The sequence below is a fragment of the Microcaecilia unicolor genome, chromosome 10, assembly GCF_901765095.1.
Source record: "Microcaecilia unicolor chromosome 10, aMicUni1.1, whole genome shotgun sequence".
Lineage (NCBI taxonomy): Eukaryota > Metazoa > Chordata > Amphibia > Gymnophiona > Siphonopidae > Microcaecilia > Microcaecilia unicolor.
Window position 1 is genome coordinate 127166828 of NC_044040.1, and position 26086 is coordinate 127192913.

General features: G+C 45.7%; 1 protein-coding gene across 3 annotated transcripts in view; it reads left to right on the forward strand.

Moving 5' to 3' along the window:
- The window catches only part of FAM168B (family with sequence similarity 168 member B), a 223894-nt gene that overhangs the window by 32577 nt on the left and 165231 nt on the right, over nt 1-26086 (forward strand). For all 3 annotated transcript variants that reach the window (XM_030216872.1, XM_030216871.1, XM_030216873.1), the window contains exon 2: nt 14596-14678. In XM_030216872.1, the coding sequence (XP_030072732.1) occupies nt 14609-14678 (70 nt within the window). In that variant the 5' untranslated portion in view covers nt 14596-14608. The remainder of the gene's footprint in view (nt 1-14595; nt 14679-26086) is intronic.

Below are 26086 nucleotides of genomic sequence, written 5' to 3' on the forward strand. Positions count from 1 at the left end.
CCTGGAAGGTCATTTTCTTGGTGTCTGTTACTTCAGTTCGTAGAGTCAGTGAGCTCCAAGCCTTGGTAGCCCATGCTCCGTATACTAAATTTCATCATAACAGAGTAGTCCTCCGCACTTACCCTAAGTTCTTGCCCAAGGTGGTGTCGGAGTTCCATCTTAATCAGTCAATTGTCTTGCCAACATTTTTTCCCCGTCCACATACCCGCCCTGCTGAACGTCAGTTGCACACATTGCACTGCAAGAGAGCATTGGCCTTCTATGTGGAGCGGACAAGCCCCTTTAGACAGGCCGCCCAAATGTTTGTTTCTTTTGACCCAAACAGAAGGGGAGTGGCTGTCGGGAAACACACCATCTCCAATTGGCTAGCAGATTGCAGTTCCTTCACTTACGCCCAAGCTGGGCTGACTCTTGAGGGTCATGTTACGGCTCATAGTGTTCGAGCCATGGCAGCGTCAGTGGCCCACTTGAAGTCAGCCACTATTGAAGAGATTTGCAAGGCTGCGACGTGGTCATCAGTCCACACATTCCCATCTTATTACTGCCTACAGCAGGATACCCGACGCGACAGTCGGTTTGGGCAGTTGGTGCTGCAGAATCTGTTTGGAGTTTAGAATCCAACTGCACCCTTCTAGGCCCATTTTTATTCTGTTCCAGGCTGCACTCAGTTAGTTGTTTCTGTTTAGGTCAATCTCAGTTATGTTCTCGCTGTTGCGAGGCCCTATTGACCAACATTTGTTGTTTTGAGTGAGCCTGGGGGCTAGGGATACCCCATCAGTGAGAACAAGCAGCCTGCTTGTCCTTGGAGAAAGCGAAGTTACTTACCTGTAGCAGGTATTCTCCGAGGACAGCAGGCTGATTGTTCTCACAAACCCGCCCTTCTCCACTTTTGGAGTTGTTTTTTTCCTTGTCTTTGCTTTCTACTTGACTGAGGAGCACGCTCGCGGTACGGGCGGGAAGATGGTCGCGCATGCGCGGTGCGCACACGTGCATGCGAGGGCTAGCAAACTTTTTTGCTAGGAAGTTCTCCGATCCTGGGGCTTCCGTTGGACGTCACCCATCAGTGAGAACAATCAGCCTGCTGTCCTCGGAGAATATCTGCTAGAGGTAAGTAACTTTGCTTTCCCTATCTGAAAGATTGGCTGGTCAGGAGCACGTTGCAAGAGGGGGCTGTGAGTCCTATGCAAAGAACTATTTGGCTGCTGGAGTTGTTAAGGTTCGTTATAAACTTCCCCAAGTTCCACCTGCACCCAGTACAACAATTGGAATACTTAGGAGCCCTGCTTGATACAATACAAGCCCTGGCCTTTCTGCCCCTAGCGAGATTGGATGCCTTGATTGCGCTTGTTAGTCTGGTTGTGAGTCCTTGGGCCTCGGCCTCGGCCTAGTATAGGGGTTAGGTCGAGGGTGGGCCGAGCAGGCACTACACACTACCCCAGCTACCAAGCCTTGTACACACACACGCAGCAACCAACTTGCACCTCCAGAAAAGGGAAGATAGGGCAATCAGGCGGGGCCTCACGGCCTATCTGGAACCGATTCACTCAATTCAAACTTGCGGGCCTCACGGCCTAACTGGAACCGACTCATACTTATGGAGGGGAGAAATAGACTGAACGGGGACCGGAGCACCAGCAACACCTTCGGTGCTGGTAATCAAGGAGAAAGGGAAGCATACACAGAAACACGTCAAGTCGTAGCCCACCACATATCAAGAAAGTGAGGCACTGTAATATAAGATGCTGTAGGAAGGGAAAAGTCTGCAAAACGGAGTGTGGAGCCTAACATGCACACCAGCACAGAAAGGGACAGTGCTCTAATACAGGAGGTAGTACAGCAAAGAAAGGACTGAAACAGTCACAAATGGAAGACTGCAGTAAACAGACAACTGCCAGAAGCAGAGAAGCTCTGCAGACAAAGGGTTAAACCAAGCTGAGCACACAGACAGCAACCAGAGGCAGGGAACACTGCAGGCGACAGGTTAATCGGGAGTACAATGAAAAAAAAAACAAAAAACAACCCCTACGGAGAGAAACAAAGGGCAGGACCTGCCAAGCAGAAAACAAACAGGGCACCAAGGGAACTCTGAAGGAAGGGGAAGCAAAACAAACAAACTGAAACAGAATGAGGAGGAACTCACCACACAGCACCAGAGCAAACAGAAATCCAGGTGTAGTGAGAGAGGTAATTAGACACACGCAGGCAGCAGCCGGCAGACAGAGATAGAGCAATAGAAAACTGCAAGCCAGGAAAGGAGTAACAACTCCACACAAGCACAGAGCTAATAGCTCAGACAGAGCAAAGGTAAGTATTCAGCAGAATTGGAGAAAATGCCAAAGCAGGGGTTGATGGGAGAGGTGAGCTTAAGTAGATCAGACTGACATCAGCTCAGTCCCTGACGGACCAATCAGGAGCGAGTCCAAGCATTACCGTCTGACTAGCAGAATTCTAACAGAATCATAACAGCGCTCACTTCACAAGTCCACAGCAGCAAGCAGGTCACAGCTTGGCAGATGTCGAGATTACTAGGCCACTTGGCCTCTACAGTGCATGTCACTCTTATGGCTTGCCTCAATTTGAGAGAGGCCTAATGGATGCTAGCTTCCCAGTTGTCTCATCCGCCGGGTTCCTTGTGGCCTGTCATCTAGGTTCCCCCCCCCAGAGCTAGTTAAGTCCCTATTCTGGTGGACAATTAGGCCGAATTACTGTAGGACTACCATTTCAAATTCAACCCCCTCGGAAGATGTTGACAACGGATGCATTCAACCTCAGATGTGGAGCTCATGTAGATGGGCTTCATTCTCAAGTGACATGGTCTGCTCAGGAGACAGATCTCCACATCATCATCTTGGAGCTGGAACACTCTAATGGTTTTTAGAGATCGTTTACAGAATAAATTGTTCTCATTCAAACAGACAACCAGGTTGCGATGTACTGTGTGAGGAAGCAGAGGGTTACGGAATCCTACCCCTTGTGTCAGGAAGTGGTGTGTACAGGCATCCTTCATGGGGCCTTGCGGGCCACATACCTGGCTGGCAAGGAAAACAGCCTGGTGGGCAGACTGAGCAGGGTGTTGCAACCCTATGAGCATAGCTTGCCAAGATTTTCTGAGAGTGGGACACCCCCTCGTTGGATCTTTTTGCCACTCATCTCAAAGGCCCTCAGGACAAACTAGTGTCAGATGCTTTTTGCCTCTGTTGGAGGAAGGGTGTTCTGTATTTTTATCCTCCCATATCTCTCATAGAAACTTTGCTGAAACTAGCAATATTAGGGAAAAATAATCCTGATTGCTTCATACTGGCTGAGGCAGATCTGGTTCACTCTTTTTCTGGAACCGTGAAGATTGGAGCATTTTCTGACCCTCATCACACAGAACAAAGGGTCTCTCTTCTGCACCCCAACCTCCAGACCCCCAGTCCCTCATGTCCTCATGTTGAGGGTATAGAATTTCAGTCCTTTAATCTGCCTGAGGTGTCTCCAGAATCTTGCTCGCTTCCAGGAAAGATTCCACTAGGAGGAGGAGTTCTTTTAAATGGAGGAGGTTTGCTGTCTGGTGTGAGAACAGGGCCCTAGATCCTCTTATCTTATACAAAAACTGCTTGAAAAGCTCCTGCACTGGGCGGCTAAATGGCAGATGACGTTTAATATGGAAAAGTGCAAGGTGATGCATGTGGGAAAAAAGAACCCAAATTATAGCTACGTCATGCAAAGTTCCACGTTAGGAGTTACGGACCAAGAAAGGGAACTGGGTGTCTTCGTTGATAATATACTGAAACCTACTGCTCAGTGTGCTGCTGCTGCTAGGAAAGCGAATAGAATGTTGGGTATTATTAGGAAAGATATGGAGAACAGATGTGAAGATGTTATAATGTCGTTGTATCGCTCCATGGTGCGACCGCACCTTGAGTATTGTGTTCAATTCTGGTCGCCGCATCTCAAGAAAGATATAGTAGAACTGGAAAAGGTGCAGCGAAGGGCGACAAAAATGATAGCGGGGATGGGACAACTTCCCTATGAGGAAAGACTAAGGAAGCTAGGGCTTTTCAGCTTGGAGAAGAGATGGCTGAGGGGAGACATGAGAGAGGTATATAAAATAATGAGTGGAGTGGAACAGGTGGATGTGAAGCGTCTGTTCATGCTTTCCAAAAATACTAGGACTAGGGGGCATGCGATGAAACTACAGTGTAGTAAATTTAAAACAAATAGAAAATTTTTCTTCACCCAACGTGTAATTAAACTTTGGAATTCGTTGCCGGAGAACGTAGTGAAGACGGTTAGCTTGGCAGAGTTTAAAAAGGGGTTGGACTGTTTCCTAAAGGACAAGTCCATAGACCACTACTAAATTGACTTGGGAAAAATCCACAATTTCGAGAATAGCTTGTATAAAATGTTTGTACGTTTGGGTAGCTTGCCAGGTGCCAACTTTGTTGAAACTCAAGCAAGACCGCAGAATCATGATTCTGATTTGTCGTACTGGCCACAGCAGATATGGTTCACTCTTCTGGAATTATCTTCTGAAGAACTGTGGAGGTTTTCTGACCCTCATCACTCAGAATGAGGGGTTGCTTCTACATCCCAACCTCTAGTCTTTGGCTCTCAAAATTTGGATCTTGGGAACCTAACATTTGCTTCATTGGGTCTCTTGGTGTCACGGTGGTGACTGTTTCCTTGTCTGTGCTCACCTCGTCCTCTGGTGGCCTGAACCAGTGTCTGCTATGAACTGTCACACGTTCCAGACTTTAGTCCGGTCCGGATCTTCCAGGCTGCCAGACTTACATAAGTAGGGAAAGGGAAATGGGACTTGATATACCGCCTTTCTGTGGTATTTTTGCAACTACATTCAAAGCGGTTTACATATATGCAGGCACTTATTTTGTACCTGGGGCAACGGAGGGTTAAGTGACTTGCCCAGAGTCACAAGGAGCTGCAGTGGGAATTGAACCCAGTTCCCCAGGATCAAAGTCCGCTGCACTAACCACTAGGCTACTCCTCCACTCCATGCCACACTGGGAAAAGACCAAAGGTCCATCGAGCCCAGCATCCTGTCCACGACAGCGGCCAATCCAGGCCAAGGGCACCTGGCGAGCTTCCCAAACGTATAAACATTTTATACATGTTATTCCTGGAATTGTGGATTTTTCCCAAGTCCATTTAGTAGTGGTTTATGGACTTGTCCTTTAGGAAACCGTCTAACCCCTTTTTAAACTCTGCTACGCTAACCGCCTTCACCACATTCTCCAGCAACGAATTCCAGAGTTTAATTACGCATTGAGTGAAGAAAAAGTTTCTCTGATTTGTTTTAAATTTACTACACTGTAGTTTCATCGCATGTCCCCTAGTCCTAGTATTCTTGGAAAGCGTGAACAGACGCTTCACATCCACCTGTTCCACTCCACTCAACATCTTATATGCCTCTATCATGTCTCCCCCCAGCCATCTCTTCTCCAAGCTGAAAAGCCCTAGCCTCCTTAGTGTTTCTTCATAGGGAAGTCGTCCCATCCCCGCTATCATTTTAGTCGCTCTTCGCTGCAATCTCTTGGTTCAAGTATACAGAATGACTAAACACAGAAAATATGGATTGAACCATCTCAACATAACAAGTACAAACCCACAACCATAAACACCCTAGAACACACTCTCCCTACTTCAGACAGCCTAAAAATATGCGGCGTCACAATCGACTGCAACCTTACCCTTGAGAGCCAAGTAAACTCCGTAATAAAGAAAATGTTCTACTCAATGTGGAAACTTATACGAATAAAACCTATCTTCCCGAGGGAAATCTTTCGCAACCTAATACAATCAATGGTCCTAAGCCATGCAGACTACTGCAACGCAATCTATGTGGGATGTAAAGAACTTGCAAAAAAACTCCAGACTGCCCAAAATACAGCTGCCAGGCTGATATTTGGTAAATCACGCTTCGAAAGTGCTAAACCCCTCCGAGAAAAGCTACACTGGCTCCCAATCAAAGAACGGATCATCTTCAAAATCTGCACCTTTGTTCACAAAATTATCTACGGCGTAGTCCCAGGATACATGACAGACCTTATAGATCTACCAACCAGAAACAGAATTTTTTTTTTTTTTAATTTTTGTTACATTTGTACCCCGCGCTTTCCCACTCATGGCAGGCTCAATGCGGCTTACATATTGTATACAGGTACTTATTTGTACCTGGGGCAATGGAGGGTTAAGTGACTTGCCCAGAGTCACAAGGAGCTGCCTGTGCCTGAAGTGGGAATTGAACTCAGTTCCTCAGTTCCCCAGGACCAAAGTCCACCACCCTAACCACTAGGCCACTCCTCCACGATCATACTTAAACTTACATTACCCAAATTGCAAAGGCCAAATACAAAACAACTTATGCATCCAGCTTCTCTTATGTAAGCGCACAACTATGGAATGGACTCCCAAAAGCTGTAAAAATAATCCAGTACTACCTATACTTCAGAAAATCACTAAAAACCAACCTCTTCAAAAAGGTTTACCCTACCAATCCAACGTAAATCCCTACACCCAGCAACACAGCACAACCAATGATCGTATTGAACAATATATAATCTTCATTCCGTTCGACCATCATGGTGGTGCCTGACACGCACCTACCTAATTCGACCACAGCACAACCTGTATTTGTTATCAACTGTTAATATGTGTTACAGCTAGAGGCCCCTCCACTGGAATAGTGGTGGGCAGAGCCGTAGAGCCAAGGCTGCTAAGAAGCACTGACCAGACCAGAAAATCTGATGATGGCTTTGCAACTGAGTACTTGCTGAAGCAGGGCCTAACTGACAAGCCCAATCAGGATCTGGTGTTACATCCAAATACAGTTTTAAAGCTTAAATGGAGAATTAAATAACTTGAATAACTAAAAGTTAGGTCAAGCAATTGAATTTAAAATGGAGTCCTTTTCATAAAATGGATACTTGTCTGTGCATTTGGAGCTAGTTGTTTACAACTCAGGAAGTTACAGTTATTGAGAAATTGTAAGAAGGGGGAGATTTGGGCTTCCGATCTAGCCTGCGGTTAAGCTAACTGTTAGAAAAAAAAAAAAGATGTACATATTAATATATGAACGCCCATTGGGTCTAATGAGTGAAAAAGTGTATTTAAGAAGTGCTAATTTGGGGAGGAGTTTGGAGAGTTCCCCAACTCTACCCAGAGGGCAGAACTACGGTCGGTTAACCTGAGACTTTGACTGATGAGCGTGCCAGATTGATTGAAGTTGCAATTGAGTAAGAATAAAATCGATATTAACACCTATCTCCCTTGTCTGTATCTATTTCTTGGCTACATACTTATTTCTCCTAATACACCTACACAGATAAATTATCCTCTACAATATCCACATAAGCAAGTAAACTCCTACTCATTAACACATTATGTGGGAGAGCAGATGCACAAAGGTGCTCTTAGATGTCGGGAGTCAGGAAGCAGAGGTCATATTAAAGAGACTTATTTCGAGCCTTCTGGAACCCTCTCCTCACCCCCGTGGACAAGGGTCCAGCGGGGGTCTAGAGAGGGGGAATTAAAACACAACTGACTGGCGAACGCCTTTACGGTATTATGTAAGCCACACTGAGCCTGCAAATAGGTGGGAAAATGTGGGGTACAAATGTAACAAATAAAATAAAATATACATCACTGATTATTGTAGGTGTATTGCTTGTAATCTGGGGAAAATAAGCCTTCCCCTTAAATACCATAAGGATACTGAACACAGTACCCCACCTCCTACACTGCATAATTAGGTGTAAACAAGATACACTGCCAAACCAAGTAATGCAGATCTCTGAGCACTCATCCTCCACAAAATCTCGACACTATACAAAAAAAAAAAAAAAAACCAGCACCCGTAGCTGCCTTTTGATTCCTGCAGCTTGAACTTCAGCTGCTGATGGGCTTTATTAGCCACCTGGAAACTTCTGTGTTTGCCTTTGCATTGTCTAAGGTCCTTGGTATGTGGTTGTGCTCTGTGCACTTCTGTCTAGTCTAGTTCTAGTCTGAGTTTCTTGCCTAGTTCTAGTTTGTTTGTGTGTAGTTAGCTTTGGTTTTATTGCTTAGTTCCTAGTCTTGTTTCTGGTCTGCATTTCCTTGTCTTGTGTCTGTGTTCCTTTTTAGTGGCTGCTTGGCAGCTTTCAGTCCTGACTCTCACCTGTCTGTGTTTCTGTCTTAGTGGCTGCCTGGCAGCTTTTAGTCCTGACTCTGTTGTGTGTTTCCTGTTGGTATCCAGTTCCTGCCCTGTCCTGTAAGTCCTGCCAGCTGTCTGCACCCAGGGGCTCAACTCCTGGGGAACGGCGGTCAAGCGCAGGTGAAGTCTAGCTGTTCCTGCTCTGCCTGTCCCAGCTTGTTTGCCTCTGCTGCAACTCCAGTCCGGGGTTCCAGTCCTGTTCTGCCTTGCCTCTGGTTTGGGGATGGTTTTGCCTGCCACTGCCGCTCCACGGCAGTGGTCCAAGGGCTCACAAACCCTGTGCTTCCGTGTGAAGCCTGACACTTGGATGGTGTCTCCTGGGTCTTGCTGGATTCCAGGAAAGATTCCACTGTGCTGCTTTTTTAAATGGAGGAGGTTTGCCATCTGGTGTGAGAGCAAGGCCTTTGATCCCCATACTTGCCCTACACAGACCCTGCTTGAATACCTTCTACACCTATCAGAATGTGGTCTCAAGACTAACTCCACTTAAGCCACACTGAGCCCGCAAATAGGTGGGAAAATGTGGAATACAAATGCAATAAAATAAATAAAAATAAATAAACTCCGTAATGGTTCACCTTAGTGCTGTTAGTGCTTATCAACGTGTAGAAGGTAATTCCATCTCTTGATAGCCTCTACTTGTTCGCTTCATGAGAGGTTTGTTTTTGTCAGAACCCCCTGTCAGATCTTCACCTGTGTAATGAGACCTCAACTTCATTCTCACACAGTTGATGAAAGCTTGTTTTGAGCCACTGAATTCCTGCTATCTGAAGTACTTGACCTGGAAGGTCATTTTCTTGGTGGCTGTTATTTCAGCTCATAGAGTCAGTGAACTTCAGCCCTTAGTGGTGGATTCACCTTATACTAAGTTTCATCACAACAGGGTAGTCCTCTGCACGCACCCTAAGTTCTTTCCAAAATTGGTGTCTGAGTTCCATCTGAACCTGTTGATTGTCTTGCAAACATTCTTTCCCCGAGCTCATGGCCCATCCTGGCGAAAGCAGCTTGCACACCTTGGATTGCACGAGAGCACTGGCCTACTACATGGAGCGGACAAGGTCCCATAGACAGTCCGCCCAGCTTTTTGTTTCTTTGGATACCAACAGGATGAGTGGGGGGCAGGGGGGTCGCCATCGAGAAATGCATCATTTCTAATCGGCTGGCAGATTGCAATTCCTTCACTTATGCCCAGGCTGGGTTGGCCTTGGATGGTCATGTCACGTATCATAATGTTAGAGCCATGGCCATGTTGGTAGCCCACTTGAGGTCAGCCTCCATTGAAAAAATTTGCAAGACTGCGACATAGTCTTCAGTGCACACATTCACATCACATACTACTGCCTTGAGCAGGATATCCGATTCGACAGTTGGTTTGGGCAGACGGTGTTGCAGTATCTGGTCAGGTCTAGAATCCAACTCCACCCTCCTAGGCCCATTTTATTCTCTTCCAGGCTGCACTCTCATTCAGATTGTATATAGTTTCAGGTTAATCTGTGTTGTCCTTGTCATTGCGAGGCCCAATTGACCAATGTTTGTTGTTTTTGGTGAGCCTGGTTGCTAGGGATTCCCCACTTGTGAGAATATTTAAGCCTGCTTGTCCTCGGAGAAAGCGAAGATATTTACCTGTAGCAGGTATTCTCTGAGGATAGCTAGCTTTATATTCTCACAATCCCTCCCACCTCCCCTTGGAGTTATCTCCTTTGTTATTTTTACTTTATTTTTTGCTTTAGTATTAAATTGAGGAGACCGCGTTTGCACGACAGGTGCAAAATCACTTCCGCATGCGCGAAGAATACATTGTACAGGTAAGTATCTTCGCTTTATTATGGGACTAGGTTGTTCCTCAGCACTAAAACATTTATCTAAGTCTCTGGGGCAGACATGAACTTGGGAATCACTTGTATGATTATTCATACTGTCTTCAGAGAATACTTGTGGTAAGCAGGTTTGCTTTATGGGACAACATAAACTTCTTATTCAGGTGTTATGTTATTTATTATTTTATTTATTGGGATTTATTAACTTTATGTCTTTATGAAGAGATTCACCCAAGGTAGTGTACAGCAGGTTACAGTTAATGTGAAAATTTTGTGTATTAAAAAGAAAACCACTGAGTATTCTGCCTAAGACTAGAATCGATATATTGAAGCCTTTTGATTTTAAGCTGAATAAATACATGACTTCATAGGTGTGTGCAGCATTCAACATCGGCTTTCCCTTGTACCTCTTTCCCACATGCTTTTATCTTCATTTATAAATATCAGTGCATAACGTGACAGCCAGTATTGATTTTATCTCCCTTGTTCCTTCACCTTTTGTGATTTGATTGAAGCTGAAGTCTCATGGTTCTCTGAGATCAGGAGAATTCTTAAAGAAATTGTATCTCCTCTGTGTCTCCATGTCTTCACTGTAGCTATTTTCCTTTAAAAGCCAAAAACTTGTTCCTTGTCATCAAGCAGATGAATTCATTACGAGTGGGTTGTGTCCATCAACCAGCAGGGGGAGATAGAGAGCGCTGAAAAACCATAGTGCCTCATGGCCAGCTAGCTCCATCTGCCTCTTCAGTATTCTCTATCTCCCCAGCAGGGTGGTTGCAGCTTGTTCAAGCTCCTTCAGAAAATCTGCCTGGGGTGGCTCCTGTGCTTTTGCCAGTTGTAGCAGGGGTTTTGTGGCTGATGGTGCTCACTTTAAAGGCAAATAGGTTAGCCCTTTCCCTGCCTTACCCGTCCCCCGATGTGGAAGTAGACAAATAGGCAAGCCCTGTCCCTGTCTGTGCCCACGCTGTGGATGCAGGCACATAGGTTCGCCCTTTCCCTGCCTTTCCTACGCTACTAATCCTCTGGAGTTGGAAATTTGCCTCTTTCGCTGTTGCCTCAAACTTCCTCACAGCGTTAAAAAAAAAAAAAAAATGTTGCGTCACGCTTTGGCGCTGCGATCCCAGAAAAGAGGTTTTCTTCTGATTGTGCAGCGTGACCGGAGCTCGGAGACTCAGTCTGGTGAGGTAAGAGCATTTTCTAGCTCCTCCGGGGAGGGCCCGCGTTCGGGACGATTTTGGCGCGAATCCGCCATTTTGAATTTCTGCCGCTTTCGGCGATGGTTGCTGAGAAAGTTAAGCGCTGTTCTGTTTGTGGCAAGCGCAAATCTGCAGCGGGGCTCTGTAAGGCGTGTGCTTGTCAGATGGTAGAGCTGGCCCGAGCATGGCAAGCGATGTTCCTTCCCGCTTGGTGGAGCTGGCAGCAGGCGCCATTTTGGAACATGGCGCGACCCCCGCTGAGGCGGAGGGGTTTAAGCCTGGAGGGGCGCCTCGTGTGGAGGCTAATAAAAGAGCTGTTTCCCCTGGACTGGAACCGGGAGGCCAGGGTGAGCCATTTTCCCCTGAATTTGTTTTATTGCTGCATAATGCATTCATGTTAAAAAGAGCTCTTCCGCAGGGGTCCTCTGCGGCCCTGCTTTCTGTATCCCCTCCAGTGGAGTCTGGCCTTGGATTACCGTCAGGCATGTTTTCCCCTGACAGATGGCTGCAAGACAAGCGCAGAAGGGTAGATTCCCCTTCAGAGTGGTAACAGATGCCAGCCTGAAGTGCTGGGGTACACATTGCCGGGGAAGGCATGCCCAGGGTCTCTGGACACCCGAGGAGTCGGAGTGGTCCATCAATCGCTTGGAGTTAAAAGCGATTTTCCAGTTGCTTCTGGCCTTTTATTTGACCCTGGAAGGATTGGCTGTCAGAGTTCTGTCGGACAACACGACAGCAGTGGCCTACATAAATCGCCAAGGAGGCACTCAATGCATAGCACTAGCAGCGCAGGCTGCGCAGATTTGCCACTGGGCCAAGCTTCATCTGCAGTTTCTGTCAGCAGCTCATATTGCAGGTCAGAGCAACGTGCAAGCCGATTATCTGAGCAGGAATCAAATCGACCCAGCGGAGTGGGAACTTGCAGAAGAAGTATTCCTGCAGATATGTGCCAAATGGGGAAAGCCCGTAATGGATCTTATGGCGTCAAGCACAAATGCCAAAGTCCCGTGCTTCTACAGCAGACGGAGAGATCCTCGCTCGGCAGGGTTGGGTGCCTTGACTCAACCCTGGCCTCAGGGCACTCCTGTATGTGTTCCCTCCGTGGCCCTACTCCTGCGGATTCGGCTCCACCAAGGAGAGGTGGTTCTCATTGCCCCGGATTGGCCCAGGAGGCCATGGTATGCAGACCTTTGGCGGATGCTGGTAGAGGATCCCCTGCCGTTACCTCTGGTACCGAACCTGTTGTCACAGGGCCCGGTGACCATGGAGGACGCCTGCCGCTTTGGTCTTACGGCATGGCTATTGAGGGGGCGCAATTGAGAGACAAGGGATATTCCAGTAAAGTCACTTCCTCTCTCCTACAGGCCCGCAAGCGTTCCATGTCCGTGGCTTATGCCAGGATTTGATGCCAATTTGAGGTTTGATGTGCTTCTAAAGCAATCACACCCATGCGGGCTTCTGTGTCGCTGATACTTGACTTTTTGCAGGATGGTTTACAAAAAGGCTTGGCCTATAATTCCCTGCGTGTTCAAGTGGTAGCCTTAGCATGTTTTCGAGGGAAGGTCGCTGGCCTCTCTCTGGCTGCTTGCCCGGATGTGACACGGTTTCTTAGAGGGGTGCTCTGGCTCCGTCCTCCTGTGCGGGCCCCGTGTCCGGCCTGGAACCTGGGGTTAGTTTTAAAGGCCCTTCAGTGTTCACCCTTCAAGCTGCTTAGGCGAGCTTCATAGAAGGATGTGACCTTAAAGATGGTCTTTTTGGTGGCCGTGACATCGGCGAGACGGGTATCTGAGCTCCAGGCACTGTCCTGTCGAGACCCATTTCTGCAATTCTCAGAGTCAGGAGTAATGGTATGTACGGTGCCTTCCTTCATGCATAAGGTGGTTTCAGCTTTTCACCTAAACCAGCCTATTTTCCTGCCCTCCTTTTCTAAAGAGGAGTTTCCAGAAGCCCATGGGCAGTTGCACCTTCTGGATGTGCGAAGGGCTCTGTTGCAATATCTGCACATGTCAAATGCCTTCAGGACCTCTGACCATCTTTTTGTTCTTTTGTCAGGTCCACGCAGAGGGTTTCCAGCGTCTAAGGCCACTATAGCCCGTTGGCTCAAAGAAGCTATCTTTTCAGCATATCTGCTATCTGGCCGGCCTCCGCCTGAAGCCTTTAAGGCATATTCCACAAGAGCGATTTCCTCGTCTTGGGCTGAAACTGGAGCACTCTCTCTTCAAGAGATATGAAGTGCAGCTGCTTGGGCTTCGAAGCTCTCTTTTGCCTGACATTACAGGCTGGATGTGGCTGCCAGGAGAGACGCGCATTTTGGAGCAAAATTGCTGGCGCGTGGTGTGGCTTGTTCCCACCGTATCTAGGGATTGCTTTGATCCATCTCACTCGTAATGGATTAATCTGCTTGATGACAAGGAAGGGAAAATTAGGTTCTTACCTTGGTAATTTTCTAGTCATAACAGATGAATCCATGAGCCCTCCCTCAGTGGTTCATTATGTGATTCATGTTAATTTTATGTTCAGTTTTTCCTGTAGATATGTTCCCTCATTGGGAGAAGTTGGAAAACAGTCTTCAGGATTTCTGTTCCGTTACAGGAGGATGAGTTCATTCCCTCCTTTGAATTATAGCTCCAGTTTTGGGGCGTTCATCCGCTGTGAGGAAAGTTCATGTTATTATGCTTTGCGGTGTAACACTGCTTTGGAAGCTTCAAATACTGAAGGCAGAGGAAGCTAGCTGGCCATGAGGCACTATGGTTTTTCAGTGCTCTCTATCTCCCCCTGCTGGTTGATGGACACAACCCACTCGTAATGGATTCATCTGCTATGACTAAAGGAAAGAAAATTACCAAGGTAAGAACCTAATTTTCCCCACTCTTGGCATTTTTTTTCAGAATGAGTACACGAAGGACCTGAATTAAATTTTTTTTCTGCAAAAACTAGAGATAGACCATGTGGAATCAACCAAAAACAGTAAGGTCTAAGGAATCAGAAAATAATCAAAATCCAATTGCATAAGCTCAAATTCAATAATTAGCCATTGCTCATGCGGAAATGGACCTCAGTAATTTTAAATCACTTTCTGCACTTGCAAAACTATAAAAATGGTATTGGGGTTTTTATGGACCGATGAATGACAATGGAACCATATATAAAGGCAGATAAATTTATCAGTATTTACATTTTTGCTTACTGAAGTCCTTATCCCTATGAGCAATGGCTAGTTATTGAATTTGAGCTTATGCAATTGGATTTTGATGATTACTGTCTGATTCCTTAGACCTTATTACTGTTTAGGTAAAATTTGTTTTCCCTGTAGAGACCAAATTGGGGAACAGGCTTAGTAAACCAAACCATAAATTGTTTTTTTTGTTTGTTTTTGCATTTTCTCCAGAACTTCTGAAACTATGAATCCTGTTTATAGTCCTGGATCTTCAGGGATTCCATATGCTAATCCAAAAGGAATTGGGTATCCAGGTAAGCAAAAGAATATTAAGAATGAAATTGTCAATTCTTAGTATCTGACAGGAATAATGCATGCATTTAATAACATTTTTATTGCGTTTAAATGTGAAGTATAAAACATGTAGAGGTATTTAATAAATAATTGGATTAGGAATGCCACCACTAGGTCAGCATAAAAGGGCCCTGCTGTTGTGGAGAACTAGACTGGTTGGACTATTTAATTCACCTTTCCTACCTTGAGAAATCTGCATTGAGAGGGTTGTCACGAGGTGGAGCAGTAGTGGTGGTGGCGGCGGCATCTGATGTCTTCAGCTGCCACCACCAGGTCTGTATGAAAGAGTGCTGCAGTGCATGACAGCAGGTGTATGCCCTAAGGAGCGTGGCCAAAGGGGCATGCCAGGCCCCTTTGGAGCCAGAAGAGCCAGAAACACTGGTTCTCAAATGACTCGTGGCCAATCCAGATCACAAATACCTGGCAAGATCCCAAAAAAGTACAAAACATTTTATACTGCTTATCCCAGAAATAGTGGATTTTCCCCAAGTCCATTTAATAACGGTCTATGGACATTTCCTTTAGGAAGCCGTCCAAACCTTTTTTTAAACTCCGCTAAGCTAACCGCCTTTACCACATTCTCTGGCAACGAATTCCAGAGTTTAATTACACGTTGAGTGAAGAAACATTTTCTCCGATTCGTTTTAAATTTACTACATTGTAGCTTCATCGCATGCCCCCTAGTCCTAGTATTTTTGGAAAGCGTGAACAGACGCTTCACATCTAACCGTTCAACTTCATTCATTATTTTATAGACCTCTATCATATCTCCCCTCAGCCGCCTTTTCTCCAAGCTGAAGAGCCCTAGCCGCTTTAGCCTTTCCTCATAGGGAAGTTGTCCCATCCCCTTTATTAAAAACAAAATTACAGAGCACATCTGAGGACATGGATTACTGAGACCGAGTCAGCACGGCTTTTGTGTGGGGAAATCTTGCCTGACCAATTTACTTCAATTCTTTGAAGGAGTAAACAAACGTGGACAAAGGGGAGCCGGTTGATATTGTGTATCTGGATTTTCAAATGGCGTTTGACAAGGTACCTCATGAAAGGCTACAGAGGAAATTGGAGGGTCATGGGATAGGAGGAAAAGTCCTATTGTGGATTAAAAACTGGTTGAAGGATAGGAAACAGAGTGGGGTTAAATGGGCAGTATTCACAATGGAGAAGGGGTTCCTCAGGGGTCTGTGCTAGGACCGCTGCTTTTTAATATATTTATAAAAGATTTAGAGATGGGAGTAACTAGCGAGGTAATTAAATTTGCTGAAGACACAAAGTTATTCAAAGTCGTTAACTCGCAACAGGATTGTGAAAACTTACAGAAGGACCTTACGAGACTGGGAGAGTGGGCGGCTAAATGGCAGATGACGTTTAATGTGAGCAAGTGCAAGGTGATGCATGTGGGGAAAAAAGAAACCGAATTATAGCTATGTCATGCAAGGTTCCACGTTAGGAGTTACGGACCAAGAAAGGGATCTGGGTGTCGTCGTCGATAATATACTGAAACCTTCTGCTCAGTGTGCTGCTGTGGCTCGGAAAGCGAATAGTATGTTGGGTATTATTAGGAAAGGTATGGAAAACAGGTGTGAGGATGTTATAATGCCGTTGTATCGCTCCATGGTGCAACCGCACCTTGAGTATTGTGTTCAATTCTGGTTGCAGCATCTCAAGAAAGATATAATGGAATTGGAAAAGGTGCAGCGAAGGGCGACTAAAATGATAGCGGGGATGGGACGACTTCCCTGTGAAGAAAGACTAAGGAGGCTAGGGCTTTTCAGCTTGGAGAAGAGACGGCTGAGGGGAGACATGATAGAGGTATATAAAATAATGAGTGGAGTGGAACAGGTGGATGTGAAGCGTCTGTTCACGTTTTCCAAAAATACTAGGACTAGGGGGCATGCGATGAAACTACAGTGTAGTAAATTAAAAAAAAAATCAGAGAGAATTTTTCTTCACCCAACGCGTAATTACTCTGGAATTCGTTGCCGGAGAACGTGGTGAAGGCGGTTAGCTTGGCAGAGTTTAAAAGGGGGTTAGACGGTTTCCTAAAGGACAAGTCCATAAATCGCTACTAAATGGACTTGGGAAAAATCCACAATTCCAGGAATAACGTGTAGAATGTTTGTACGTTTGGGAAGCTTGCCAGGTGCCCTTGGCCTGGATTGGCAGCTGTCGTGGACAGGATGCTGGGCTCGATGGACCCTTGGTCTTTTCCCAGTGTGGCATTACTTATGTACTTACCATTTTTGTCGCCCTTCTCGGCACCTTTTCTAATTCCACTATATCTTTTTTCTGAGATACGGCGACCAGAATTGAACACAATATTTGAGGTGCGGTCGCACCATGGAGCGATACAAAGGCATTATAACATCCTCATTTTTGTTTTCCATTCCTTTCCTAATACCTAACAATCTATTTGCTTTCTTAGCTGTAGCAGCACACTGAGCAGAAGGTTTCAACGTATCATCAACGACGACATCTAAATCCCTTTCTTGGTCTGTGACTCCTAACGAGGAATCTTGCATGATGTAGCTATAATTTGGGTTCCTCTTTCCCACATGCATCACTTTGCACTTGCTCACATTAAACATCATCTGCCATTTAGACGCCCAGTCTCCCAGTCTCGTAAGGTCCTCTTGTAATTTTTCACAATCCTCCCACGATTTAACAACTTTGAATAACTTTGTGTCATCAGCAAATTTAATTACCTCACTAGTTACACCCATTTCTAGGTCATTTATAAATATGTTAATCAGTGGTCCCAGCACAGACCCCTGAGGAACCCCACTAACTACCCTTCTCCACTGAGAATACTGACCATTTAACCCTACTCTGTTTTCTATCTTTTAACCAGTTTTTAATCCACAATAGAACACTACCTCCTATCCCATGACTCTCCAATTTCCTCTGGAGTCTTTCATGAGGTACTTAGTCAAATGCCTTCTGAAAATCCAGATACACAATATCAACTGGCTCACCTTTATCCAATGTTTGTTCACCCCTTCAAAGAAATGTAGTAGATTGGTGAGGCAAGACTTCCCTTCACTAAATCCATGTTGACTTTGTCTCATTAATCCATGCTTTTGAATATGCGCTGTAATTTTGTTCTTAGTAATAGTCTCTACCATTTAGCCCGGCACTGACGTGAGACTCACTGGTCTATAATTTCCCGGATCTCCTCTTGAACCTTTTTTAAAAATTGGCGTTACATTGGCCACCCTCCAATCTTCCAGTACCACACTCAATTTTAAAGATAAATTACATATTTCTAACAATAGCTCTGCAAGCTCATTTTTCAGTTCTGTCAGTACTCTGGGATGAATATCATCCGTTCCAGGAGGTTTGCTGCTCTTCTGTTTGTAGAACTGCCCCATTACATTCTCCAGGTTTACAGAGAATTCATTAAGCTTCTCCGACTCGTCAGCTTCGAATACCATTTTCAGCACCGGTATCACTCCCAAGTCTTCCTCGGTGAAGACCGAAGCAAAGAATTCATTTAATCTCTCCGCTACGGCTTTGTCTTCCCTGATCGCCCCTTTTACTCCTCGGTCATCCAGCGGTCCAACTGATTCTTTTGCTGGCTTCCTGCTTTTATGTTTCAACAATTTTTATTGAAGACAAATTGAACTTACACTCCACAATAGGAGGTATCTGATACACACAAATACTGTATCCTGTTACAACGCTTTAATACCTTATTATACATTACTTCATCTTCAAGTTTGTAATTTTCTCCTCCTCCCTATCTCCCCCTATAACCCTATCGTCCTTCCACCCTCCCCCCCTATCTGTCCCCCCCTCCCTTCCCCCCCTTCCCCTTCCTCCCCTCCCCTCCCTCATAGGTTACACTGTGTTTATTGCAAATTCCTATCATAAAGTGTCATTCTGGCCCATCATAACTTAAGTACAAGACTTCTACCACGATGTGTAAGAGTGTTTATAAAAGGTCCCCAGATCTTTAAAAATCGATTTTTCCTTTTGTAGGAACCTTTGGCTTCTTTCATCTCCCACATCATCAATTGGTGGATTTGATTTCTCCAGTGCCAATACTCAGGAGAATCAGGTGTAGTCCATGACTGCAAGATACATTTCCTTGCAAGCAAATACAGTTTGCGGCAAAGTAGTTTTTCATCTGCTTTCAGTCCCCTAAAGGAGCCCGGGCAATCCAGGACCAATTGTATAGCTGTTCCTTGGATTTGTCTTGACAACATGAGGGACACAAATCTCTCCACTCTTCTCCAGAACTGTTGTATCCTTGTACATTCCCAAAATGCATGATAGTAGGTATTTTCATTACTATTACATTTCAAACAAATGGGCGTATGTATGCCTCCCGCTCTAAATAGTTGTACTTGCGTGAAATAGGTGGCTTCCTGCTTTTAATATACCTAAAAAAATTTTTTTACTATGTCAGGCTCGTCTAGTGGAAATGTGAGCCCTTGTGCCCGTTGGAGGAGGATTCCTCACCAGGCTGTCGGCCAACCTCGAGTTCCCCCTGTGCCCCCCTCCGTTCCCCAGGGGTTGAGCCCCCAGGTGTGGGAAGTAGACAGCAGAGAGAACTGAGTCCAGAACAAAGTCCACGGGGCACGGCCAAGCAATGGGCAAAAGCAGGACCAGGGGCAAACAGTGGTCCGTGCCAGGCAGCAAGCAGTAGCAGATCCAGGAACAGGCAAAGATCAATACCAGGCAACAAACAGTAGCAAGTCCAGTACCAGGCAGCAAACAGTAGCAAGTCCAGGATCCAGGCAGAGGTCAAAACCAGGCAGCAAATTGTAGCAAAACCAGAAGCACTGCAACTACCCAGGAAACTGAATAGAAGCTGAAGCGTGGAAGGACTGGAGGCAGGGCTTTAAATAGGACAGGCATTAAGCCCAAACATGCACAGCTGTCTTCAAGATGGCTGCCCCCACCGGAGAAGCCCTCAAGCCCAAATATGGGCTTCCTTCCTGAGGCTGCCCAGCTCCAAGATGGCCGCCCCATCCTAAGGCGCCCACCTCTGAGATGGCCGCCCTATCCTGGAGATGGCCGCCATATCCTCAGATGCCCATACCTTGCGTAAACAGGGAACATGACACTGTTTTTGCTTCCAACACAATCTTTTTTCGAAGTCCCTCTTAGCCTTCCTTATCAGTGCTTTGCATTTGACTTGACATTCCTTATGCCGTTTCTTATTATTTTCAGTCGGTTCCTTCTTCCATTTTCTGAAGGATTTTCTTTTAGCACTAATAGCGTCCTTCAGCTCACTTTTTAACCACGCTGGCTGTCGTTTGGTCTTCCATCCTCCTTTTTTAATAAGTGGAATATATTTGGCCTGGGCTTCCAGGATGGTGTTTTTGAACAGCATCCATGCCTGATGTAAATTTTTGACCCTCGCAGTCGCTCTTCTAAGTTTTCTTTTCACCGTTCTTCTCATTTTATCATAGTCTCCTTTTTTTAAAATTAAACGCTAACGTATTTGATTTCCTATGTATACTTCAAAGCTAATATCAAATCTGATCATATTATGATCACTGTTATCAAGCGGCCCCAGCACCATTACCTCCCGCACCAGATCATGCGCGGGACTAGGTCTAGAATTTTTCCTTCTCTCGTTGGCTCCTGTACCAGCTGCTCCATAAAGCTGTCCTTGATTTCATCAAGGAATTTTACCTCCCTAGCGTGTCCCAATGTTACGTTTACCCAGTCAATATCGGGATAATTGAAATCACCCATTATTATTGTGTTGCCCAGTTTGTTTGCGTTCCTAATTTCCTTTAACATTTCTGCATCTGTCTGTTCATCCTGGCCAGGTGGACGGTAGTACACTCCTATCATTATCCTTTTCCCCTTTACACATGGAATTTTAATCCATAGGGATTCCAAGAAGTGTTTTGTTTCCTGCAGTGCCTGCTAGATTATATCTGTTAATTACTTTTGGTGTATGGAATGTTGTGCCTTGAACAGAGAGATGTGTGAAGTCTACAATTTTCCAGTTATGGGACTTTACTAAACAAACAGTTAATACGCTTGAGAAAGCAGATTGTGGACTATTTGTTTTGGACTCTCCTATCTCTTTAGTGCTAATCTGCAGGCATCCAGTCTGTCTGCAGTTAAAGGTAGTCTGGTGATTCACAGTTGAAATTTTTTGACAATATAAGGATTTTACATTTTTGAATTTTCCTTATTTCTGCCTGTTATCACTTGAGATATTTCATTGATAGCTTAAGGAGATTTCTATTTGATTCTGAACAAATTTTATTTTAAATTGTTACTATGTAACTAAAGTCCAGCTTTGTAGAGTGGAGAGTGACTCACATATGTTGCAAGATTCCCTAGATTTGATTTCTTTTTTTAAATAATCATGGTATTTTTTTTTCAGGGCTCCTCTTTTTTGATCTCTCATCTTTTGAGAGGGAGAAAATTAGGATTCTTAAAAACCTTTTTCTGGGGGGAAAAACTCCTCTTTTCCTTAGTGTCCCTCAGGACTGGCCCAGAATAACCGATGGGTTGTGCATGCCTACGAGCAGGTGGAGACTGAGGACTGATTTTGAGACAGCCATTATCAGCCCCTTGGAAACCTCAGTATTCTTAGTAGGTGGTAGATGTGGTGAGCTCCTTCGTCTCAAAATGTCTATTCTGTTTTCTAATTTCTGTTAGCTCAGGTAAATGTACCTATTTCTTTCTCAGTCTAATAAGTTTATAGTTTTCTTTTTTCTTATACATCTGTGTGCCGTTTTGGTTATCTGCTGGCAGAGGCTGAGGCCTGCGGGGATTCTCTAATGCCTTGGGGGTGCTGCACTTGGGTGGCTGGGTCCCTCCCCTTCCTGTCCCCGAGCTTTCCCCGTATGCCTGAGGGCTCAGGGTGGACTGTGGTCCGTTGCTGGCCTCAACCCTTCGAAGGAAGGGAGTTTGCAGAGCCGTGGGGAACAGCCACTATGATATTTAAACTCCTCCCCCCCCCCGCCCCGAAAAAAAAACAACAAAACAAAAAGCAGGCAGGTGCAATTGGTTTAGCCTGCTGTCATGGCTGTCTCTCTGCAGGGTCTTGGGCTCGGGAGCGGGTTATAGTTCCTTTTCCTCTGTTCTGGTTTGGGTTCAAGCACCAGTTAGTTGTTCTGGACAGGTGTTCAACTTAAAAAAAAAAAAAAAAAGGAACCGTAGGGTTCTGTTTAACAAAAACAAACAAACAAAAACCAAAACAAAGTGGAGGTATGAAGACTTCTTGGTTTAGTGAAGTGGTGCCGGTTTTCAGTATGGCGTCAGTGGCTTTCTACATCACTTGGGTTTTCGGCGGGAAACGCTGCCATTCCATAGCGTCCCACAGATCAATCTAGAGACTTGTGGGTTATGTCCCTCTACCAGCAGGTGGAGATAGAGAGAACTTAAGAGGTTTACTATATGTGGTCATGTGCAGTCACCTTAACTTCAGTATTGTATTCTCTCTATCTAGCAGGTGGATGGTCATGTCTGTTCAGCTCTGGATTGATTTGTTCCTGGCCTGGTCCCCTGGGTCTAGTCAAGCTTCTGGGGTCTGAGGTGTCCTGGGACTTGGGTGCACACCTGGTGGTGCTAGGTCCCTCCCTTCCTCCCCATCAACCCCTCCTCTCTGCCTGACTGGGGTTTGTGGTTCTCACTCTCCTGACTTTAAAAGGAGTCTGAGGTTTCTTTTGCTCTCGCGTCCTCTCCTGCCATTTAAAAAAAAAAAAAAAAAAAAAAGTGTCTGATTTGTCCAGTGTGGCAAGCTTATGCCGGTTTGCAGTACCGGCTGAATGGTGTGAGAACCGACTTGGCATGCGACAGCGATTCCCGAGGGGGTGAGTAGTCATTATTCTATCTGCGCCGGTGGGGCAGAGCAAAAGCGGCTGCCAGTGTGGGAGCCACTGGGCTGCTGCAGTTGCCCATGCTGGAGATCCACTATATAGACCAACTCCCATGGAGCGGTGTGCTCCTTCCCGGCTCGTTTTGGCAGGTACAGGGCAGTTGTTTTCTTGGGTTTGCTTGCGCACATGAGGGCACCATCTTTCTTGCCACGCCACATGGCAATGCTGAAGCGCTGGTGCTCCCCAGGGGCCTGATTTGCATGCGATTCAGGCACTTTTATGTGTAGGCTTTTCAGAAATGTGACTGGGGAACTGGGGTGGATCACTCCCAGTTTCTTCATATTTAATATGTAAGGGCTTCTATGAAAGGAGGCCTGGGGAGGTTTGCTGACTCCTGTGGGGAGTCCTTGGGTCTCCCACAGCTTTGAGTCTCCTGCAGCTTTCCAGGGGTGAGGTCGAGACCCATTAGACACCTGCAGCTGTTCTGTGGCAGCGAGAGCCTTAAGCTGCAGCTTGGTAAGTTCTGACTATCTGAAAGTCTTCAGGTAGAGATGCCTTTGCTTCACTAGGTGATTTACACTAAGAATATTTCTGGACCCTCCTTGAGGAGGTTCCGGGTGTGTACATCGTTAATGGAAGGGAGAAAGGGATCAGGATTTTAGGGATCCTACTCTAGGTTTTCCACTTTTTCCCCTCTTCCCCTTTCTCAGAGCATGGCAGTACATTTTGTTTAGTTAGTCTGGCTTAGGGCTGTTGACTCCATGTTTCTGTGAGAAATGTTACATTTTGAGGCTACTGCAGGCCTCTCAGGTTTCTCTCGGTTTCCATGGTAATCCTGCACCCTCTGTGCTGCCCTGGTGACATTTGCTCTGTATGTACTGTTTACATCAAACTAGTTTTATTCAGGAAGGTGGCTGGCCTTTCAGCCTGAAGGTTCAGGTTCAAGGCTGGTTTTATCCATCCTATTAGAAACTGTGGGCTCAGCTAGGTTTCCAATGGAGCACATTTTATTTCATTCTCTCTTACTGCTTGCCTGGCCAAGCAGTTCTTGCATGACTGGAACAGTTATCAAACCTCTACTGTACTAAAGATTTCCCTTCTCGCTCTCTCTTTGCACACTGATACTGGCCACACCTTTGCATACTAGCCTCAGCTACCCTGGTTTCTGCAGCGTACCCGGTACCTCTGTTTGCTTCTATTGTATTTTTGGCATCTTTTCATGGTATGGGGTACCTACATTTAATGAGGAGTGGTCCAGGAGCTACTTCAGTGTAGAGGTAGCTTAATAGTTGTTGCAAACAGCTGAGAGTAAGCACAGAGTGCTAGGGGTGCTGCTTTACGACCCACTGCAGCTTGCTATCTGTGGTGCGCAATGGTACAACAGCCGTATTCTGCTACGCCATCTGTCTCTGGTTCTCATCCACACTTGTTAGCTCCAATGCGCAGCAGTTATAGTGCACAGTCACACCAGCCAATTCTTGTCCCTATCTGCAAGAAGTTAGCATTGGCTTAGGCATCAGACCACTGATGTGGCTTCCAAGTCACATATGGCAACCTGCCTTTTTGGAAGTAATTTTGGGACTGGAGAAGATCTAGGGCAGTAGGGTAAAGACCTGAGGGACGTCCAAGTCTCGGAGATTGACAGTGGACGAGTTTAAGGATGATTTTTAATCCGCTTGGTTTTGTCGGTTTTGTGGGGCCAGGAAAACCACTTTCAGGGTTTCCACTTCGACAAGCCACCTGGCTGCTAGTGGAATGAGCTCTGTTTCAACTCCAGGTCAACCTATGCCTGCTCTATCTTCCAATGATGGAGTCAGTTCACTCCTCAGGCAGGACTCCTGTACTGGTTTCAGGAGGCGTGAACCAAGATTACCTCAGCTGAAATGTGTCTTAGTTTTTCTATCGCACAGTTACAACCTGGACTTAGATTTTTCTTGGAGTCTACATGCAAGCTCAAACATTGTCAGGCAGTTCTTGCCACCTTGCCAACGTTTCTTCCTTTTTTTTTTTGTAATTATTTTTATTAACATTTTGAAGTCAAACAAGAGACATAACTTATGCATTTACAGCACCAGCTGGTAATCAACAGTTACAATAACATCCCAACCCCTCCCTCCCTTTATTCTGCCAATGATCTCTATACCCTGTAAGGCGGGTACGCTAACAAATGTTATATCTCAATCTAGAACAACGGTGTAATTATCAGTCTAGGGGCATCCAAGTCCACCCCTTTCTCTAGTCTCCAGGTAACGTACTTGTCCCATTGTTTGTTTGTAAAAAGTTACTATTTGTCCATTCCTTATTGCAGTCATTTTAGATATTTGGTATAGATAGTCCATTTTATGCACCACCTTGACCAATGGGGGTGTGAGAGGATTCTTCCATGCCGATGCTAGCACAATTTTTCCTGCCACCAACCCCACCGAGGCCAATCGGTGTATTGACGGCTGCACCCCCACCGGTCGAAAATGTAATAAGCAGTGCTCTGCCTTCAGGGGGTAGCGCACCCTGGTGATGTTTAGCAAGGCATCCAATAGCGGTACTGCTAGAAAGTTTTACACATGGCTAGTCAGCATCATCGTTGGGCTCCATTGTCTGATGTCATCCATCTTTGAGGGTACTCTGCTTGCTGTCTTGGAGATCACCTGCTACAGGTAAGTAACTTTGCGGATTTCAGCAAAGGCTTTGGTAAAGTTTCACACACATAAGAAAATAAGCATTACCATACTGGAACAGGTCCATCAAGCCCTGTTTACAACTGTGACCAGTCCAGGTTACAAGTACCTGGCAGGATCCTAGAATAGTAAAAGAAATTTTATGCTGCTTATGGGTCATTCCATGCCAAGTGGTCTAAACCTTCCCACCATCATGTATGTTGAGGACAGCTCTATCATGGCAGGTTGAATGAAGTTCCTTTGCTGCTAAGAGGACCTGTAATAGCGAAAGGGTGGTATATTGCATTATATGTCCATGCATGCTGTATTATATCGGACATACGAAAAGGAAATTTAAAAGCAGATTAGCAGAACATATAAGCAATATTAGGAATCGTGAACAAGAAAATCCTTTAGTGAGCCATTGGCTCACTAGAGGGCATACCATCGATGAGCAGAGCAGCAGGATTGGAGCAAGCTGGAACAAGCTGAGGCAGACGGGCTGGAACGAGCTGGATCAGGCGGACTGGAACAAGCAGGGAGAAGATGGATCAGGCGGACTGGAACAAGCAGGGAGAAGCTGGATCATGCGGACTGGAACAACATGTTGCCTAGGATCCTGTAACCTGTTGGCTTCTAGAAAGTTAAGTAATTGTTTAGCACATTCGCTTTACCCTCATAATTCTCCACATAGCCATTCTCATTATCTCTGCGCATTGCCGGAGCTGTCAGTGAACACAGGAATGATTTGTAGGAGACTCTCGGAGCTGTGCTGTGCCCAGATGAGGAAGTGACGACTGCAAGGAGTGAGGGAGGCAGCCTGCCTGCAAAATAACTTTTTGTTTTTCAAAGATGGTTATACAAAGGATTTACCGATCGCAGCCCCCCAGCTCGTGGACCCACGCAAGAGCGGCCTGC